The sequence below is a fragment of the Ursus maritimus genome, unplaced genomic scaffold (genome assembly GCF_017311325.1).
Source record: "Ursus maritimus isolate PB19 unplaced genomic scaffold, ASM1731132v1 scaffold_35, whole genome shotgun sequence".
Lineage (NCBI taxonomy): Eukaryota > Metazoa > Chordata > Mammalia > Carnivora > Ursidae > Ursus > Ursus maritimus.
In genome coordinates, this window is record NW_024426119.1 from 18,251,320 (window position 1) to 18,273,907 (window position 22,588).

Genomic DNA, 22,588 nt, shown 5'->3' on the forward strand with positions numbered 1-22,588 from the left:
TTCACTTTTCCTGTAAATATGACCCTATCAACTTTTTTTGTGACCATAGCTTTACCCCTATTTTTAATAAATGTTTAAGAATTACCTCATCAAAAAATTCACACATAGCTTAAAATTGAGATAGTAAAGAGGGGCTTATAACGGAAAGTGGCAGACTGTAGTGCTCTCCTTCCCTCCTCCTCTTCCTGCTTCCCAGGAGAAGCCACTTTTTAACTGTTTCTGTTTGTTTTAATGGCCATTATTTCCATATTGCTGAGTAGCTCACACATCTGTGTCCCAAACTGACTTCCAGCTATGACACATGTGTAAATAGCCAATCTATGTTTGGCCAACAGTTTGGCTGCTCATGGGATTCTAGGTTGAAAATAATTTTTCCTCAGAAACTTGAAGGCATGGCTTCATGATAACATTGTTGAGCATTGTGTTGCTGTTGAGAAGTCTGATTCTTGTTCTTTGGGGGATGATTCTTTTCTCTTTCTCTGAAATGTGTGATAATTATCCTCGTGTCTTAAACTTTCACCGTGAGATGCCTTGTGTGTACAGTTTTAAATTTGTTGTGTTGGGCTTTCAGTAAGCATGTCAATTTAAAGACTACTGTTTCCCTTCAGCTCTGAAAATTTGTGTCAGTAATTCCTTTAGTAATTTTCTTCCCTCTGTATTATCATTTGAGGATTCCACCTGGTTGGATGTAGAGTCACCTAGACTGATTCTTTCTCAACCAGAGTTCTTCATGTGAACCAGAGAACACACAGAAAATGGTTTGAGTGACTGTATTCCACACTTTTCACAGATGGTCTTATTCAGTACCATGCTAGATATAGAGAGAAATTAATAGATAATATTACAGTGAATGTCTTGGGAAAGGGGTCAGCAAACTTTTTAAATTTTTTTAAAGATTATATTTATTTATTTGAGAGAGAGAAAGAGCATGAGCAGGGGGAGGGGCAGAGGGAGAGGGAGAAGCAGGCTCCCCACAGAACAGGGAGCCCGATGTGGGGCTCAATCCCAGGACCCTGAGATGATGACCTGAGCCAAAATCAGATGTTTAACCAACTGAGCTACCCAGGAGCCCCTAGCAAACTTTTTTTTAAAAAGAGACATGTAGTAAATACTTGAGGTTTATGGGCCTGGAGGCAAAAATTGAGGCTATTTTGTAGCTACTTATATATCCATTTAAAATATAACCATTTTAAATTTTTAAAAAGTTCTTATCTCATGGGCTGTTAAAGAAAAAAAAGGAGCAGGTGGCTGGCTTGATTTGGCCTACAACCATAGTTTTCTCAACTTCTACTTTAGGGCATTAGGGTTCAATGCGTTCACTGAACGCTGAGGATTCAGAAAATCCTTTTTTTTATTTTCTCTCATACTTTCCTCAACTTAGCTTTTTGTTCTACATTTTGAGAGATCTTTGCAAATTTACCGTAAATTGTTTCTATTTGCGTTCAGTAGTCATTTTTACTTCCAACGTCTCTTTGTTCCCCAGTTGTTCCCTTTTGATACTGTCCTGTTTTTGCTTTACGGATTCAAAACTTTCCCAGATATTTCTACTTAAAGTGTTTTTATTTATTTTTTATTTTTTTAAAGATTTTATTTATTTATTTGACAGAGACAGCCAGCGAGAGAGGGAACACAAGCAGGGGGAGTGGGAGAGGAAGAAGCAGGCTCCCAGCGAGGAGCCTGATGTGGGGCTCGATCCCAGAATGCTGGGATCATGCCCTGAGCCGAAGGCAGACGCTTAACAACTGTGCCACCCAGGCGCCCCTGAAGTGTTTTGTTTTTGTTTTTTTTTTTTTGTTTTTTAAAGATTTCATTTATTTATTCAACAGAGATAGAGATTTTTCCCTCAAAATGTTTTTCATGGCCTTTCTCCCTTCCTGTTCTCACTGGGACCATCTCAGGCAAACCTCTCATACACACTTCATGCGCGAGTCCCTAGAGCCATAGTCCCTGTGGACTCCAGGGTTTCTCTGCAGCCCAATTTATTTTGTGTATCACTGACAAAATAATATTTACGTGTGACCTACATCATGTTTTTCCTTTAAAAGCTTCATTTTCTTCCCTACCAATCAAGTCATAACTCCTTTTCTGGATTTCGGTGCCCTCCTCCTGGCTCTAGTCTCGCTATTTAAAATTTTTTGTCACTTTCTAATATAAAAATATTATCAGTTTGATCTCCTTAGAGCATGCTCATTGTACTCCCATGTCTTTCCTCATCTGATCTCCTTACTGTGAAATGTTCTCTATATTTTCCTATTCAATATTCTGCCCATTGTTAAGTTTCAGCTCAAGGTTCATCTCCTCCTTAAATTCCTCTATATCTTCTTAGAAAAGATTATTGTCTTACACTACTTTTCTATTCCTATGTCGTCTCACCCTTGACTGGGTCTTCCATCCCCATAGTTGCTCCATCGTCACAATGTGACTGTAAGAGAGCCAGCTGTCCTAATCAAGGCAGGAAGAGAAATGCAAGGGTCAGGAAGGAGAGCTCTCCCAGCTGAGTCAGCCCCACTTAAAGAGCTCTCCCAGAAGACCACCTAATGACTGCCAGTATGTTGGCCTCTTTGGTTGTCCCTGGATGTAAGGGAACCATTTTTAGGTAGTCCTATTCAGAGTGTCAACATTGAACAAGTCCAGAGGGCACTGTTCATAGGGAAAACAATACATAAAAGAGAATGGAGCATTTGATATTTTGATCTAGGTGATGATGACATCGTATGCGTATATAAAAACTCATCAGGCCATGGCGAACAGACGCATGAAAAGATGCTCAACATCACTAACTATCAGAGAAATGCACATCAAAACTGCAATGAGCTATCATCTCACACCTGTTAGAATGGTTACTCTAAAAAACACAAGAAACAACAAGTGTTGGCGAGGATGTGGAAAAAAAGGAACACTCATGCTCTGTTGGTGGGAATGCAAACTGGTACAGCCACTGTGGAAAACTTGAGTAGAGCAGTAAAGATGTCCTAAACAGACTTTTAGGTAAGTCAATCCAGTTATACTAGGAAAGATAAATTAAAAAGGTATGATAGATGAGGTAGCGAATCCTATTAGGAAGCTATTAATTAAATGCTACACCAGGACGGCAGAGGCCTGATTAGATCAGATATTATACCTGGTTTCTTAGCAATATTTGTCAAACTTCTACAGTGTCAGGTACTTTGACAGACACGGAGACTTTTGATTTTTTTTCCCTCAAAATGTTTTTCATGGCCTTTCTCCCTTCCTGTTCTCACTGGGACCATCTCAGGCAAACCTCTCATACACACTTCATGCGCGAGTCCCTAGAGCCATAGTCCCTGTGGACTCCAGGGTTTCTCTGCAGCCCAATTTATTTTGTGTATCACTGACAAAATAATATTTACGTGTGACCTACATCATGTTTTTCCTTTAAAAGCTTCATTTTCTTCCCTACCAATCAAGTCATAACTCCTTTTCTGGATTTCGGTGCCCTCCTCCTGGCTCTAGTCTCGCTATTTAAAATTTTTTGTCACTTTCTAATATAAAAATATTATCAGTTTGATCTCCTTAGAGCATGCTCATTGTACTCCCATGTCTTTCCTCATCTGATCTCCTTACTGTGAAATGTTCTCTATATTTTCCTATTCAATATTCTGCCCATTGTTAAGTTTCAGCTCAAGGTTCATCTCCTCCTTAAATTCCTCTATATCTTCTTAGAAAAGATTATTGTCTTACACTACTTTTCTATTCCTATGTCGTCTCACCCTTGACTGGGTCTTCCATCCCCATAGTTGCTCCATCGTCACAATGTGACTGTAAGAGAGCCAGCTGTCCTAATCAAGGCAGGAAGAGAAATGCAAGGGTCAGGAAGGAGAGCTCTCCCAGCTGAGTCAGCCCCACTTAAAGAGCTCTCCCAGAAGACCACCTAATGACTGCCAGTATGTTGGCCTCTTTGGTTGTCCCTGGATGTAAGGGAACCATTTTTAGGTAGTCCTATTCAGAGTGTCAACATTGAACAAGTCCAGAGGGCACTGTTCATAGGGAAAACAATACATAAAAGAGAATGGAGCATTTGATATTTTGATCTAGGTGATGATGACATCGTATGCGTATATAAAAACTCATCAGGCCATGGCGAACAGACGCATGAAAAGATGCTCAACATCACTAACTATCAGAGAAATGCACATCAAAACTGCAATGAGCTATCATCTCACACCTGTTAGAATGGTTACTCTAAAAAACACAAGAAACAACAAGTGTTGGCGAGGATGTGGAAAAAAAGGAACACTCATGCTCTGTTGGTGGGAATGCAAACTGGTACAGCCACTGTGGAAAACAGTGTTGAGGTTCCTCAAAGTAAAAATAGAATTACCATATGATCCAGTAATTGCACTACTGGGTATTTACCCAAAGAGTATGAAAACACTAGTTCTAAAAGATATATGCACCCCTAAGTTTACAGCGGCATTATTTACAATAGCCAAAATATGGAAGCAGCCCAACTGTCCATCAATAGATGAATGGATAAGGAAGATTGTTTTTATATATATTAATAAACAATAGAATATTACTCCACCATTAAAAAAATGAAATCTTGTCATTTGCAACAACATGGATGGAACTAGAGGGTACAATGCTAAGTGAAATAAGTCAATCAGAGAAAGACAAATACGCATGTGTAGAATTTAAGAAACAAAACAAATGAACAAAGAAAAAAAGAAACAAACAGAAAAACAGGCTTTTAAATATGGAAAACAAACTGATGGTTACCAGAGGGGAGGTGGCTGGAGGGATGGGTGAGACAGGTGATGGGATGAAGGAGTGCACGTGTCACGATGAGCACCGGGTGATGTATGGAAGTGTTGAATCACTATATTGCACACCTGAAGCTAATCTAATGCTCTATGTTAATTATACTGGAATTAAAATTTAAAAAAATAAAATACGTAAAGAAAAAATGATCTAAATATTAAGAAAATACTAAGAAAGATAGAAACACCATTGAAAAAAGAATTAGTGAGGATAAAGAGAATCCAAATAAATAAACTGAATAAAGTTGATCTAACAGATGTTTCTTATACCTTGCTGCCTAATATCAAAAAATGCAATTTTTTTAACTTGCCATTGGAATACTTACCTATCTGGCTCTTTGTCGGGCTACAGAAAATCTCAATAAATGAAAAAAAATAAAGACTACATTTACTTTTAATAATTCCTTCTTAAATTATCACTGGTATGTATTTTGACTATCTTAATGCCTTTTTTTATATATGTTTATTCCAATTGCATCTTCATTGTAAACACCAAATGTTATGGATTGAACCGATAGTCCTATGTAAGGCTTTCTCCTATGAAATACTTTTTTTTTTAGAGTTAATACAATTACTTGTTTTCTTTTTGTATCATTTACTTCATTTTTTTTTTTTTTACTTTGAGAGGCTGTATAACCTAGTAATTAAGAGCATGTATTTTGAAATGAGTCTGACTAGATTAAAATAAAGGTTCTATCTCTTGATAGTTCTGAAACCTAAAAAAAAAAAAAGTCATCAGGCTGTGCATATAAGGTTAGTAAGCTTTATATTAACTGAATGTATCCTATACTTCAATTTAAAAAACATTAATGCCTCTCTCCCCCAGAGTTGTATATTGTGGTGACACTGGGCACATTGCTGCAGGTGAAATTAAGATTATGTTGTCTTTGTCACACCTATCGGACCTTTTGCTGAAGGTTGTTAATACTTTTAACATAAACCAAATTGGGCATTTGAGGGGGGGGTTGTTCGTTTTTTGTAAACCTAAGTTTTAAAAATATCGCAGTATGTAATGTAATAGAGGGGAAAAATCAATTTAAAATGTGAGAATTTTTTTATATGTCATCGTAACCTCTGGTATAAAAGATTTTTTAAGATTTTCTTTGTATTTGATATTTAGTAGATATTAACTTGATGTTGAAATATTTCAGCATATGTGAAAGTGTCAGCTTTGAAAATAAAATACTGCACGTTAATTTTTACTCATCCTATAAGTGAAAACTCAGCATATACTTTTTGAGTGCTTGCGTCCTTTATATAGTAAAAGCAACAGTTTCATCAAGTCAGTACCAAAAAGGATTCAGAAAAGTAGTTTCCATAAAATCAGTATCCACTTTCAGTAGTTGTGACTTAATAAATAAGAAGTCAGTAAATAAAATTGATCATAAGAAGTTAAAATACAACCTATATTTTTAAGTGCCTACAAACATTTAATTTTTTGAAATTTTCTTTTACTTTCTTTTGTTTAATTTAGAAAAAAATGTAGGGGCGCATGGGTGGCTCAGTCATTAAATGTCTGCCTTCGGCTCAGGGCGTGATCCCGGCGTTTTGGGATCGAGCCCCACATCAGGCTCCTCTGCTGGGAGCCTGCTTCTTCCTCTCCCACTCCCCCTGCTTGTGTTCCCTCTCTCGTTGGCTGTCTCTCTGTCTGTCAAATAAATAAATAAAATCTTAAAAAAAAAAAAAGAAGAGAAAAAAAAGTAAAAATAAGCACCCAGATCCACTACGTTGCTATGGTAGCAGTATTAGAAAACGGGTGACATAGGATTGGCCTGCTTTTGTATAAAGTGTCTTGTGTAATTTAAAATACACCGTAAATAGCAGGAATTAGGAAATGGCAACATTTCAAGCATTTATTTCTCAGAGTCGTGGTTGATTGATGTTCACTTGTTTTTAAGAAAGGTTGTGTTTTTCTTACTTAGGTAACATTTCAAGCATTTATTTCTCAGAGTCGTGGTTGATTGATGTTCACTTGTTTGTTTGTTTGTTTGTTTGTTTTTTAAAGATTTTATTTATTTATTTGACAGAGATAGAGACAGCCAGCGAGAGAGGGAACACAAGCAGGGGGAGTGGGAGAGGAAGAAGCAGGCTCATAGCGGAGGAGCCTGATGTGGGGCTTGATCCCATAACTCCAGGATCACGCCCTGAGCCGAAGGCAGACGCTTAACCTCTGTGCCACCCAGGCGCCCCTGATGTTCACTTGTTTTTAAGAAAGGTTGTGTTTTTCTTACTTAGGTCCATCCTCAGCAGCACCGGCTTCTTTTTGAAGTATTTGATGAAAACCGATTGGTAAGTTGTGTTGGACCAGTGTGAGATGGGAAGCAAGGGCATAGCTCAGTAGAGCCGCGGGTAGCGGGCTGGGGATCTGTGACGTGAGAGACGACTTCGGGTGCTTATGGGGCCTCTGGGCAAAGTGGAGAGGCAGAGACAGTTTTTTCCCTCCTTCCTAGTGCTATTGTGAACCCTTCCATTTCCTCCCGGGTACCTCTGTTTTTGTCACTTCTCCACAGATTGTGGTCTTACTGAAGACCTCTTATGCCACGTGATGGGAGGGCAGGCAAACTGGCCTCTTCGTCTTGCCTTCCCTCACACTCATCCTGTGTGGTGCGGTGGGTACGCCCAGCCTCAGGGAGCCCTCTCCCAGGTGGGCTACACCTGTGCCTCCGCACTGAGTGGATCTCACTCACTCTCCCCTCCCCCACTCTTCTACAAAGGAAGACCGTCTGTCCTCTTGACACCGATAAAGTCCTCTCAAGGACTGCCAGCTCTTACAGAGGCAAAAAAAAAAAAAAAAAAAAAAGCAAAGTTAAGCTTGATTTTATTTTTATGAAACAATAGTTTTAATTCCTGATTTCCTAAAGGCTGTCTTGAAGTCCTGTCCTTTTCCTAATTTTGTCTCTTAGGAATGCTATTTCAGATCTTCTTAGCGTCTTACATGTATGTTTTAAACCTGTAAGATTTGAACATGAAGGTGTAAGAACTGTGTTATGTATTCAAGGCATATCAGTTATTCAGCAGAAGCACCCGAAAAGAAACAGTCATTGGCTTTTTAACGAAGAAACTGGATTTTTAACATTTGCTTTTAGTGTCGGACTACATAACATGTTTTTCCCCCTCAAGAAATGATAACTATACTAGTAATGGAAGATACCGCAAATGAAATCTAGTAATTAGCAATCTTAAGCAAAAGTGCCTTTTTGTCACCAAAGGAGACTTCATCACTAATTGCAATCTAACTTTTTAAGGCTGAGTGACATGACGGTTGTTGATGGTTGGTTATCGGATATGGTCAGGGGCAGAGCTTTTTGTTTTCTGTTCGTATTTTGCTTTTTCTATAGAACAGAAATTCTTTCCCTTCTGTCTCTACAGATTTGTTTCCCATCTAGATGGTCCCAGTGAAATTTAGTATTTGTGTTTTTTTAAATCATGAAATGAACACACAAAAGCGCATATGATATAAATCCTTATTTTATTTAAGATTTTATTTATTTGACAGAGAAAGTGAGTGAGAGAGAGGGAGAGAGAGAGAGAGAGAGAGCAAGAGCAGGAGGGAGGGGCAGAGGGAGAAGGAGAAGCAGGCTCCCCACTGAGCAGGAAGCCCATGTGGGGCTCCATCCAAGGACCCTGGGATCATGACCTGAGCCAAAGGCAGGCACTTAACTGACTGAGCTACCCAGGTGCCCCTAAATCCTTATTTTAAATAATAAGACAAATACCTGTGCAGTTATTACCCAACTGAAGAACTAGAACATTACCAAAAGCTACAACCCCCCCTTCCCCTCCCCAGTAGCATCTCCTTTTCTTCCCCCACAAGTAGTTGCCACTGTCCTGAATATTGTGCTTATCATTTCTTTGCTTTAAAAAAAAAAACTTGTTTATCATGTATATATGTATCATTGAGTATAATTTCCTCTTGCATATTTTTAATTTTATTAAAATATCACCACTGAATACATTCCTCTGTGACATGTTAACATGTGCCATTTAGCTTACATCGAAAACCGGGCATGTACTGTATGGTGACTAACATAATATAATAAAAAATCATTATTAATAAAAAAAAAAAAACATGTGCCATTTAGGGTACCAACTGTGTTGGATACTCTGCTATGCATTAGAAATACAGCTTCTCTCAAGAAACAAGAAATAATTAGAACAGGGTGGTGTGTGTCATTCTAATCCTCTGATTCGTTGTTAGTCCTAGCAGTTAATTGAAGCCTACATATCACCTGAAATGTTATAGAGCCTCGAGCCATTGGTAGAGGAACAGGCTTGATTGTATAGCAGTAAATGTCCTGTGCACTGTAAATGCGATTTATGTTTATCCCCCTATAGCATTCACAACTAGATTAAGAACATATCCTTTTCCTAGCAAATTCTCTTTGGAAATTTACTGCGAAGGGCACAGATAAAATTTTAAGCAGAAACAATTTCTAGTCCTCTGGAAAATATTTGCAATGTAAGTGTTACTTGTTTTGAAAAAAGAGTAGGCTGATATCCCTCTTGTTCAGCCCATGTTAAGACCTGAGGTTTATAAACTAGCAGTTTAGTGATAGTGATGACAGTAATGGGCTATTTCAGAATGAGGAGCCTTGAAATGAATTCTACCCACCAGTGCAGACATTCGTGCTTCTTTGTCACTGACCTCAGAGATACACCGGCACACATCCAGCCTCCGAAGCTTTAGGCGATGCCTATATTCTATGTTCTCAATGGGGGTTAGTGGTTGTATGAGTCAGGATTCTCCAGAGAAACAGCACCGATAGGAATACACACACGTACAGGGAGAATGAGAGAGAGAGGGAGAGAAATTGAGAAAAAGAGATGGATTTGTTTCCAGGAATTGGTTCATGTGACTGTGGAAGCTGGCAAGTCTGAAATCCGTGGGACAGGGAGAGCAGGTTGACTATTCAGGTAAGAGTTGATGTCACCGTCTCGAATCTGAAATCTGTAGGGCAGGCCAGCAAGCTGGAAACTTAGGCAGGGTTTCTATGTTGTCATCTGAAAGTGGAATTGCTTTTTCTTCAGCAAACCCATCTTCGCTCTTAAGGCCTTTTCGCTGTTAATGAGGCCCACCATTGCTTTGCTCAAAATCTGCTGGTTTAAATGTTCACCATATCTGAGAAATACCTTGCTAGCAACATCTAGACTGCTGTTCGACCAAACAACTGGGCAAAAGAGCCTAGCCAAGTTGACAGGTACAATTAATCATCACAGTGGACTCTGGCCTTCAGAGCTCTAGTCAGTGATGAGGGTGACCCAGAGTCGCTCCCTGACGTTTAGATCATCACGTTATTTTCTGTGTAGATCATTAATAACCAAACGTCTCGGAACGTGGGGTCCTCAGCTTCAGTCTGATCCTCAGACATCATCCGTTTCATTCCAGAAGGTGAAATTCCTCAGGACTTGCATAGATTCCTCCCAGATGAGGGCCATCGGCACTCTCCAGCTCTTCTCCACTGAAGTTTAGGGTTGATGCTCCCTTTTGGAATCCGGCTAAGGGGCTACATTTTGCCCCAGGGTCTCCACGTAACTGCTGTGACGGTGGTACAGGTCCTGTGCATCCAGCCCAGAGCCAGCAACGCACACTGTTGAGCCTCTCTGTGGTTGAAACTCCCACCGGCCGGGTGCGAAGTGCACATGATTCTCTCACCTTCCTTTTCCTGGGCTGAAGCCCTCCTTGAAAATTTCCAATCATCATTCCTTCTTGTCCGGCTGTGGTGCTTTTTGATATTTCTTCAGAAGTAATAGCTGGATCAACTTGAAAAAAAAAAAAAAAAAAGTCCTGAAGGAAAGCATTCGGCAGTACGACTAAGTGTGGCGACCATCCATTTAGCCTCCTCTCTGGTGTTAGTGCTTACTCGGCGCCCAGCCCGAGCCCAGGAAGATCAGAAGAAAAGTGTAGTGATGGTCCTGGCATTCTGGAAGCTTGAAATCTAGTCCGGGCACATGAGACCAATGCTTCTAGTGAAGCTTACCAAAGAGAAAACATGTATCTAGCCAAATACCTGAGGCCCATTATTTTACACGGACAACCAAAGGAGTTTTGCCTGTTAACTAGAAGTTTTAGGCCACAGGCATGAGCAGTTAGATTTCATTAATTAGCCGCTTAGGAGTGTTCCATTCTTTGAGTTATGAGACCCCTAACAATTCAAGAAGAAAAGCTGAAGTCATTTGAAGGCAAAGTGAAAAGATTGGGACTCTTTCTTCTATAAAGAGAGAGGATTATAAGGGCATGTTTACTGAAATCTGTAAAATCGTAAAGGAGGTAGGTTAAATAAAACCAAAATAACATAATAATTTTATTGCTAAGTTTATAATTGTACACACTCTAAAACGTTGTACTCTATCATCCTAGTCAGAAATATAATTTCATAAATTCCATATTTCTATTTCATCATATCCTAATTGATTAAAAATACTGTTTAGAACATTATGATTGAGAACAGATCTATCTTGAGGCGTTTTCTTTTTTAAACAAAGTACAAGTATATGTTTTACATATTTACTTTTACTTAGAAAAAAAAATCTTACTTAGAAAAATACAACTTGGGTGTAGTACCATGTGGTGTAAACAACTGAACTATTTTACTTTTTACTTTCCTATGAATGAGCCAGTATATATTTATTACTGGAGTTCCAGCTATAAAATTCAGGTAAGGGGTTTAAATAGACCCTAGAGTATTATTTAAAAATAAATTTGTTTCTTTCAAATAGAATACCAACCTTGGTCTATGACATGTAGGGGAGAAATTAAAATATTAAACTTTTATTACCTAGTAAACTGAAAATAAAGTAAAGGTTAAATAAATACAAAGCAGAAAAAATATATGTACAAAATCACAACCTCTAGGAGGACAAACAGTCTACTGTTCTCTACTGTGGGAGCTTTATCAGCAGTAGTAAGTAATTCCACCCCTAGGGCAAGGCTAGTACTCAAAAATGTAAACAAGTATGTACTTTGTTTATACAAAGAAATATGCAGCATGGTTTTATCTCTTTATAGGTATCGAACAGCTAAATGCATTGTTTCAACACACCAGTAGGGGCCAGCAAAGAGCTCTTAGAGTTTTCAGAACAGAATTGGCATTGAGATATGTTTATTTGATGTGTTAAGTCCTTTTTCGACTTCTTTACTTACCACAACACTCTCTTAAGTGAATGAATTGCAGAGACAGTGGAATAAAATATCTTGTGTGCTCAAACTATATTGGGGTATAGTTTTTCTGTCTAATCTGCATATATTTTTAATGGAATGTTTGCTCAGGCTATTTCTTGGCAGAGTTTTAATAGTCAAAATATAAATGGCATCATTTAAAGACTGTACTACTTGGCTGCAAAAGGCCTTAAAATTACAGGAGAAAATGCTTGGTGACAGCTTCTCTTAAACTCTTCTTTCTCAGACCTATGCTCAATTTTTCAATAGTATCACTAGGCTAATTTTGTATTTCTACCCTTAAGCTTTCACTTTTCGTAAGTAGGGCTTTGGAAGTTAAAATATTTGTCTGTTTGATTTAATGCTTGAGTTCTAATTCACCCCAAAGTTTTGGTACTTTCAAATTTAGACGACTGTTTGAATTTACTCATTAAAAAAAAAAAAATTAACAGAATATATGCCTTTCTACATTAACTCACTTGACGAGATTCCTAGTTTGGCTACTATTTGGAAATTCAATCCTTGATTTGATACTCAATTACATGGGGTTTCATTCCTACCAACTTCCTGTAATTCTATCCCTATGGGTAAAAATATTAGTGGTCAGACTGCCGGAGAGAGTATAGGCACCGTGATTCACATGGTTAAATGTTCACTTAGTAGAGCAGGAGTGAAAAAATACTGTTTCAACTTGAAATGCTAGAAGATTGTTGTTCTTGTGTTACTCATTCATGCAAATTGGAGAAGGTATAATTGAAACAAGGTTGGCCGTGTTTGAGGCAGTGTGCTGCAGCTGAGCTCAGCTTAAAGGTCGCTGGAAATCAAGTGCTTTGTAAGTGAAGGCATTTTGACTACAAGCGATTCAAAATATTTGGAAACATCAGTCTCAGGAATGGGTCGTCTTTTTCTTTGTATGATATCTGGTATCTAAGGTTTTACTTAGGATAAAGACTACTACTTAAGAGCTCTTTTAGGCACCACAAATGATTTTTTCCTTCGATACAGCACAGCTGCTGCTAGCCTGTCTACCGACAGAGATCTTTGTTATGACTTTCAGCCCTTAACATGTTTGGAAATGAGAACAAATGGCACAAAGCTTACGATTGCACTTTGCAGCCAGAAGAAGCAATACTTATCCTTTGTCAGAAAGCTCCGGAGATGATTTGGAGAGCAATGTTCCCATGTGCTTCAAAAGACCAACCCGGATTTCCACGTCTAACGTTGTTCAAATGAAGCTGACTCCTAGACAGACTGCACTAACTCCGTTAATACAGGAAAACGTTAAGTCTCAGGAAAGATCATCTGTTCCTTCACCTGAAAATGTTAATAAAAAGAGCAGCTGTCTGCAGATTTCACTACAGCCAACCAGGTACAGTGGATGTCTTCAGTCTAGCCATGTCTTAGCTGACGGGGAGGATGCTTCCTTTATGTGTGTCTTGAAGGACGGCGTTTACAACAATGCTGGCGCTGATAATGAGCTGAGCGCTGTGAGTGAGGGTAACCTCGTGAGCAGTTCTGCCATTCGCAGTGATAGCCTTAGTAACTTTTCCACCAGTGAGAATGGGTCTTACAGCAGCAACGGTAGTGATTATGGATCGTGCACAAGTATCACGAGTGGTGGTTCCTACACAAACAGTATCATCAGTGACAGCAGTGGTTATACTTTTCCACCAACTGATGATACTTTTTTGGGTGGAAATTTACCTTCTGACAGCACCTCCAACAGGAGTGTGCCAAACAGGAATACTGCTCCATGTGAAGTTTTGTCAGGAAGTCCAAGCACCGTTCCTTTTGTCCAGGATGACTTGGAGCGTGGACTAGAAGTTATGAAATTGCCAGTGAGCAGGAACTCGAAAATTCCACTGAAACGTTGTTCATCTTTAGTCATTTTTCCTAGGAGTCCTTCAAATACCCCACCAACTTCTCCAACAAGTACAGATATTCTTCCAAGCAAAGGATCCTATCAAACCTCACACCAGTTTATTATTTCTCCTAGTGAACTTGCCCACACTGAAGACGGTACTAGTGCTAAGGGATTTCTTTCCACAGCTGTCAATGGACTTCGCTTATCTAAAACAGCCTGTCCTCCTGGAGAAGTAAGAGACATACGCCCGCTTCACAGGAACGGCTCGTTCCAAAAGAAAATTGCTATTGCAAATAATAGTCCGAATCAGACTGTCTGTGAAAAGTCATCTGAAGGATATTCTTGTGTGTCAGTGCATTTCACCCAACAAAAAGCAACTGCATTAGATTGTGAAACAGCAAATGGTGATTGTAAACCAGGGATGTCAGAAAGGAAGCTTAACTCTGATTCGGAGTGCATGAAGCTTATGCAGAGGACATCGGCATGTTTACCGTCCTCTCAAAATACAGATTACCAAATAAATATCAATGGACAGTTGGAAAGACCAAATTTACAGATAAACAAAAACCATGCTATTTTACAAAGAAGTATTTCATTGGGAGGAACTTATCCAAATGTTTCCTGTTTATCCAGCCTTAAGCACAATTGTTCTAAGGGGGGACCATCACAGTTACTCATAAAGTTTGCATCTGGAAATGAAGATAAAGTTGATAACTTATCAAGAGACAGTAACAGAGATTTCACAAATGAACTATCTAATTCTTTAAAGCATTCTTGTAAGGTAAGTTTTCTATGGTCTTGGTAAATGTTAATTTATACTACAAAAGCTTTATGAAATATTTGGTTAAAGTTTATTATAACTTGGCTGGCAAGTGTTTTATAGTCATAATCTTTGTATTTGTAAATCTGAAGAGCCCCCAGTAATTTTTCACTCTATTTGTTTTTTTACTGCTGTTGGAAATATGCCTTAAAAAGAAAAAAAAAAACTTTCCAAAGTGATTTAAGGCATGAAACATTTATGTAGCATAAAAACAAGCTTTAAATAATAATTTATTTCATAACATTTTTTCCTTGGTATATTTTTTCTTTAAGTAACATACCATTTTAATGTCTAACTCCATATTTTATTCCTCTTTCAGAAATGTTCATTTAGTATTCTTCCCCTTTAATCATTGTGAAATAAGGTAAAAGATAGAATGCTTATTTAAAATATTAAACAGTAAAAAGCTTACATAAAAATGTGAAAATGTTGCCACAAAGGAATGCAGAGAGAATGTTCCTCTAAAATATGTGTATTTAGTAGCATATTGATAAAAACTATCAGGCTGCATGTTTAAAGCAGAGGAAAAATAAATGGTATTTGCGTCTGTATATACCCTTAACCACAGGAATTTTGTTTCCACCCGGTTTTCCTTTCGCTACCAGTTAAGACTGCCTTCTAAAATGTAACTCGGTCTTTCAACAATAATATTGAATTCTAAATTTTATATTTGTTTTTATTTGGTTTCAATTGCTAGGCGATTTCCATACTCTTCTAGTTACCTTAAATTTGTTATTTTGATAATTTTATTAGTCATTTAACTCTCATGAATCTTAACCAAAACAGTTTTTTATATAATTGAGGCTTTCCAAAGTATTTTAACTTAAATAGATTTTCCAAAGTATTTGAACTTCAGTAGATTTTTAGAATTTCTGTATTTGGAAGGTCTTGCCAGATTCCAGGAAATTAAAAAATTTTTTTCTGGCTAAACCAGTCCTAGATGAGAGTACATAATAGTTTAGGGGGAAAAAACCCTTATCTGTTTATCTGTGTTTATATAACATTCAATATCTATATTAATTTTTTTTTTAAAAACTTCTGGACAAGTAGCTTTAGGTAAATAAAATATTAAGTAATTGGTAGTTTTCTCTCTTTTCAAATCTCATAAATATAATTATTGTTACCCAGTGCCCAGATATTAATATAAGCACCTACTTTATTGAAGATGAAAAAAGATCAGATTTCAAATTCTGATCTATGTTTTAGGATTATTTCATTTATAAAACTTTTTAAAAACCAGCTTTTAGGAGATGATAATCCATGAAATTGTTTTGCCCCCTGAAAGAAAGCAATGAAGTGACACAAAGAGAAACATTAACAATTTGCTAATTGAATTACATGTGCCTTGTAAACTTACCTTACATTTAATGAAATAAATCAGGAAGGAATAATTAACCTAGAAATATTTACAGGTAAATATATTTGTAGACATAGCCTTAAAACAGTTGATTTTGTGGTAATATTATAGTTTGTTGTTAATGATACTTTTGAAAAAAGGTATTTTTAATGTTTTTTAATAAAGTGCGACTAAATGCCTTTTGCATAGCTAAAAATATACATTTTTATTGGTTTTATTTAACTTAAGTAAGCTAACTTATGTTTTTTTGTGACAACCACATGTCTAGCTTTGTGCAGATTCTATTTTTTGGTAGATTATTGGATTATAAATAGTTCAGAAATGTGTAGTTTGCTGGAGAGCTTTAATTTATTCCTCCATTTAATGTTTATTTAACAACTCTATATAAAAGTATTGGTAAGCAATACAGTGACCATTAAATTCAACATATACTAGATCTAAATTGATCTAATTGATTGGTAAAGGCTTATTTTAAAAGGAAAATGCTAATGTTGTTTTTTCTAAACGTAGCAGTGGCAACAATACTGGGGTTTTAGAAATAATCCTGTGTTTATCAATAATTATATATTAATCTAATTATAGTGGTATATTGTAACTCATTTATAAATAAACAGCTCCCAAAATATTTCCCATGACTCCAGTTAGTCTGGGTTAGTATTCTGATATGCTGAGTCTGGATTCACATTTAACAAGTTGATATTAGAGTAACATTTAGTAATGTCAGCTATCTGTACCGAGCAGCCGTGAAATTAAATCACTGCTTTGGTCAGGGACCCTGCTTTCTGAAGCACTGAGAGTCTATGAATTCTTTTCTTACGTGTTTAGCTACCAGTCTCTAGCAGCATAGTATCCAGTTTCTAGCTCTCTGTAATAACAGTTCATTAATGGCTAATATTTTAAAATCTGGTGAGAACTTTTACCTGTATCTGCAACAGGGCTCTGTTCTCTGTTTACAACTCAGAATGAAAATGGGACTTTGTAGTCTGCATGATAATGTTTGTTTTATTTATTTGCTAGCAAAGAACATAACAATAAATGTCATATGTTTCTTATATATACTTGTTGAAATACAATATTACTTTTGTAAAGGCTGTATAAGGACTTTTGACCTGAAAGTAGATATTTGATGTTTTAACATTGCGTGTCATATTTTGTCAGCTCAGTCAAGAAGTAGTTTTTATCTAGTTATAAAAATGTCTCTTCAGTTTCTAAACTCTATGGAACAGTTTAGTCAGTTGTTATTTTATTTTTTCCTGTCTATTGTTCTTTAAATCTCCTATGTTATGTTGTTAGGATGCTCAGAGATTTTGTTACCCTGTTATTTAAAATACCTCAGCATTTTGTCCAAGTTTGTACATGTCCTCCATTCTTCACATAGATGCACATTTTTATCCAAAAGTTTGGCTTTACATTTTTTCTTTATGTTATAATATTTTTCTTCATTTCCTGTTGCTTCATCCTGGGTAGGTAAATTGTTTAACCCTCGTGTAGTAGAACTTTAAAAAACCCTGTCTCAGTTATTTCAAAAGCCTTTAACACTAATCTCAAGATGATACATTTCAATAATTTACTTAGTTGTTCTTCCTCAAATAAGTGTTTTAAATATGTATTTGTTTTAGTGTTCCATTATTTTCTCAGCTCCCGTTAACTTTAGCAGAATATTTAGGGACATCCGGTTAAATTTATTGTGAACAACACTTAAGCTTTCCTATAAAAACCAACATAATTTATAAATATTGACTCTAAAACCATGATCCAACAACGTGAATGACCCATTTTAGAAATTTGGTAAGACACGTGTACTTGTGAATGCATATCTCTTAGAACTGAGCAACTAGCGTGTGAACTTCAGAGTGGTTCAGGGAGCTGAGCTGTTTGCTTCAGAAACACTTCAGGTTTCTCTGCGGATGTGATTTCTTTAATTCATTCATCTGGCACACATTTGAGTGCCTACTATTTGCCAGGCACTGACCCCAGCCCTGGGAATAAAAGATAATAAAATACGGTCTCCTTGGGGGAACGCCCATGCTAGTCATAGAGGTTGCTGGTAAACAAACAGAAACTCCGTCTGATGTGCGACGTGCTAGACTGGAGGTGTGTGTGAGGAGGTGAGAAAGATGCAGGAAGGCTCATCTGGAGGAGAGGACCTGGTTGATAGAGGAAGACTTCACAGAGGTGGTGACAGTTGAGCCAAGTGCGTGAGTGGGGGTTCACCAGGCAGAGGGAGCGAAGAGGCTCTTCTGGAGCAGGGGTGCTCCGTCTCAGCATTATTGGCGTGTGGGCTGGACACTTTTTCTTATGGGGGGCTGTCTTGGGCCTTGGCATGTTCAGCATCATCTTCGGCCTCCACCCGCTAGATGCCCGTAGCACCCCTCGCTTCTAGTCGTGACAATCAAAAAATGTCTCCAGATACTGCCAAAGGTCCCCAGGGGCGAAATTGATTCCTGTCGAGAAACTTCGCTCTAGGCAGAAGCAGCGGCCCATGCAAGGCTAGATGTGTGAAAGTTGATGTCAGGAACTAAGGCAGAGGATCCAGGAGAAGGGCAGATTGGGAAGGTGACGAAGAAATCGTGCACTGTTAGGTTCATGTACTGAGAGGGTGCCCCCCTAGTGCTGCTCTCAAGCGGGGCTGGTGCAGACACAGGATCAGGGCTCAGGATCAGGGCTCAGGAGAGAAGCGAGGGCTGGAAATGCAGCTTGGGAGTTACGGCTATAGTCAGGGCCTTCGCTAAGGATGGACCAAAAAGCGTAGAAGTGAGATGGGAGGGGGTAGTAAATCAGAATTCTGGGGACCAGAACTTTGGGGAGACAGTGGAAGAAGAGAGAATGGGGAGAGGGGCAGAGCAGGGAAGCCAGGAGAGCAGGACGCCCCGAAGTCAAGGGAAGGGGAACTTCAAGCAGGGCAGCATGCAGCACCACGGAACCTGCACATCGGTGGCAGTTAGGGGTCCGTGGTGACTTCCGCAAGAGTGGGCTCGGGGGGGTAGCGTGGAAGCTGGGCCGAAGAAAGAACGAAACCGGTAAGGAAGAGAAGTATCAGTACCGTAACACGGGCATGAGTCAGTGTGGGCACGGTCTGTATTTCGTGGCTGGTGTATAGAAGCCAGGTATTGGGTGGATATACATGAACGAGACAAATCCTCTGCCCGTGAGGATGCTGTAGCCTAGTGTCTGGTGGAAGAAGGGGCTTCTAGCTCTCTGTCCTTTTACCTCCGAACTGTAGAATCAGCGAGTCTGAGCAGCGAAACCAGAAATGGAGATTGAGTAATCTGCAATGAAAGGAGCAACGCACTTGAAATGCAGACTTGACGCTGCCTGTGAATAGTCACAGCGCCTTTTGAACAGTATTATTCTTAACTTTCTCGTCCCCCTCTCTACCACCAAAAAGGAGACGAAACAAAAACAGAGCTTCCCCATAGGAAGCAAGTCAGGGTTTAAGGACTGTTGCTACAAACTACTTGGAGAATGGGCATGTCTGTCTTTCTGTCGTGGGCTTCTTGCGGGATATGGAGCCCACCGTGTACTAGCCCTTGTGAGGACTCCCCCTTCTAGACCCACTGTCTTTGCATTTGGGTGACAGTGAACAAGATAGACCGGGAGAAGTCAGGACCAGGAGCCTGTGTGGGCAGAAGGGGCTGTGGGCAGAGTCCCTGCGTGTGGCTAGCCTGCGTGTTGAGGCCAGCAGACTGGTTAGCAGGCGTGAATGAGTGCTAAGAAAGGGAACCAATGATCTTGTCAGCACGGCCAGGAAATACCTGACGTATTGCTCAAGTGTGTGGTTCTGTATTCTGTGTGCCATGTGTGAGACTGGAAGACTATAGTCAGATGAAGATAGACACTTAATGCAAGAAAGCATTTCAAAACAAGATGTGAGCAAATCTGTCCTGACATGGGAACAGTTGTTGAAAAGCAATTTTACCTACCCTGATATTTAACAAAACTTCTTAGATAGAACTAGAGCAGATCTGAGAACTTGAAAGGGAAAGCAGGTAGCTTCTTTATGTACCTTGTACTTCAACTCATGGGCTAGTAACACAAAGAACATCTTGACCAAGCGGATTCACGATGTTTCTGGTTAGGCTCTAGGATATCTGTGGGGGTCGGAAGTGGTGGGAACATCAGGTTTTCTTTTGATTCAGATGTATTACAAAACCACCACCTGTGAAACATTGTGTGATTTGCCTTAATGGAAAAAAATATTACCAAGAGAAAGAAATTTACATCAAGGATATTGGTGGTACAACAATGTCTTTAAATTCAGTTGTTCGTTAAATACAGAAACATTCTTAACAAATTTTTTTATCTTTTGTCCCCCTTGCAAAAGCTGAGTGTCTAACATTCTATGATATAGCTAAAATAATATTATCCAGGACTACTTCCTTTTTTTTCCTTTTTACTCTCGAATTTTTCTTGGCAAGCTGCCTTCCAATGCTTTGAAGATTGCAATTAGAAAATGCCTTAAGTTGTCGATTGGACCAGTAATTCTCAAATGTCCATGCACATCTCCTGGAGATCTTATTAAAATGCAGATCATTGTTCTGTAGGTCTGGGATGCCTGAGAGTTCCATATTTTTAACAAGCTCCTAAGTCATATCAATGTTGCTACTTTCTCAAACACACTTTGAGAAGACCATTCTTTATGAGAGCATAATAAGGTTTATAGTTGAAGTATCCAATGAGTCCTTCTCCCACTTGTACATACAGCAGAGCTATAGGTATATTGTGGCCAGAATCAAAATAATTTGCAAAGAATTTTGAGCCTACTTAGGCATTAGACTCATTATTGATTGAGACCATGTAATCTAGAAGAGGTTGTTTGGACCAAGAAACATTCAAGAGCTTGGTTGCCTACCTGCCTCATTAAAGAACTTTAATGTGACTCTTGAAGAATTCTGACTATTAAATTTTCCAGGGTTACATTTTAGTTTCATTTAAGAATTTAAAACATATTAGGGGCGCCTGGGTGGCTCAGTTGTTAAGCGTCTGCCTTTGGCTCAGGGTGTGATCCCAGAGTCCTGGGATCCAGCCCCACATCAGGCTTCTCCGCTGGGAGCCTGCTTCTTCCTCTCTCCCTTTGCCTGTGTTCCCTCTCTTGCTGGCTGTCTCTCTCTCTGTCAAATAAATAAATAAAATCTTTTTAAAAAAAAAAGAATTTAAAAATATTAGTCTATAACATTTGCAGTTCTACTTAAGGGAAGCTCTTAAATTTATAATGGCTATAGTTCTGGTCTATGTTGTTTTTAAAATTGTTGCCTACATTAGTTTTTTTTCCCCTCTCAGCATGAGATTTGAAAAATACACAATTGAAATGTTATATTTCTTAAGTATTTTGGCTTTTTTGAGCAATATCGTCTATCTTCCTTCTTGTGAATATTTTGAATCTTTCCAATATGCTTTCTGTAGCAACATCAATTAGGCTACTACCAAGAATTTTTTAATCTTACACTGACTCATGTAATGAACTGAAAAGCTGTATATAATCAGTGCTTACTTATGAACTATCCTTTTGATAGGAGAAAATTTAGAACTCTGTTACATACAACTTTGTAATGTTTCTTAAAAGTATATATTACTTCTCGAATATAAATCAGAACATGAAAATCTTAGGACCTGTCCTTCCGTTAGAGCACTTTAAGATATCTTATCGGTAGCTGGGTTTTGTAGACTTTGTAGCCACTTGTGGCTTAGCCTAATTTCAGGGAGCCTAATAAGATATTAAACATTTCAGTTAAGAAACGGGGAAAAGGAAGCACAGCAAGAAAATAGTTAAAGATGGGGAGCTAGAAATAGGCAAGCAAGCAGACAAGCAAATATAAATTTTCTAGAATTGATAAGAGGAAAATTCTATAGAAAAGATAAAGCAAATGGGGAAACTTTTCTGGGTTCTACTTTACTAGAATATAACTCCCTAAATCAGGGACTTTTTGTCTTACTCACTGCTGTATCCCCAGTTCCTAGAACAGTGCCTTGCTCAAAACAGACACTCCACAAATATTTATTAAATTAATTACGAACACCAAGGGACCCTTTGGAATGGTAGATGACTATAGAATCCTGACAGATGAGGGCAACCAGACAGCCTTGCTCAAAGAGATAACCAAACTAGGATATTTAAGGGATGACTGTCATGCTGAGTGGGAGCTACTTGACGTTTCATCCTTTGCATGAAAGAGTGACACTCTTAAATGAATACCTTGTCCCTGGGGTGGATGCCAGTGGAATATTATGATCGTGACTCAAGGATTAGTTTCCACAGTGGAGTCTGATTCATAGCCTACATATTCCACTAACTGGTACCATAGAACTATGTGTCTGGATGGAGGCTCAGATCAAGTTTTCTGAAAAGAAGATGGAATGGGCCAAAACTTTTAAGGGTATTTAAACAAAGGCCGTTTGACCAGCTTTAAATTTATCATTGTTTAATAGAGTGACTTCATTCCAAACGATGTTAAGAACTGGATTCTCAGCGTTGTTCCTGGAGTTTCAAGTAACTGTTTTACCTAAGAATGACCTTTACCTTTTGTACCAAGGCTGAAAGACTGAACCCTCTTAAAGAGTCACAGAGCTTAATGGAAACTAAAGCAGTCTTCAAAGCAAATGAGTTTAACAA

The 22,588-nt window shown here is 38.4% G+C and overlaps 1 protein-coding gene across 2 annotated transcripts in view; it reads left to right on the plus strand.

Annotated features, from left to right (window-relative positions):
• The window catches only part of NEDD4 (NEDD4 E3 ubiquitin protein ligase), a 130,470-nt gene that overhangs the window by 49,808 nt on the left and 58,074 nt on the right, over positions 1-22,588 (plus strand). For both annotated transcript variants that reach the window (XM_040620611.1, XM_040620612.1), the window contains exon 5: positions 7,017-7,070. In XM_040620611.1, coding sequence (XP_040476545.1) covers positions 7,017-7,070 — 54 coding nt within the window. The remainder of the gene's footprint in view (positions 1-7,016; positions 7,071-22,588) is intronic.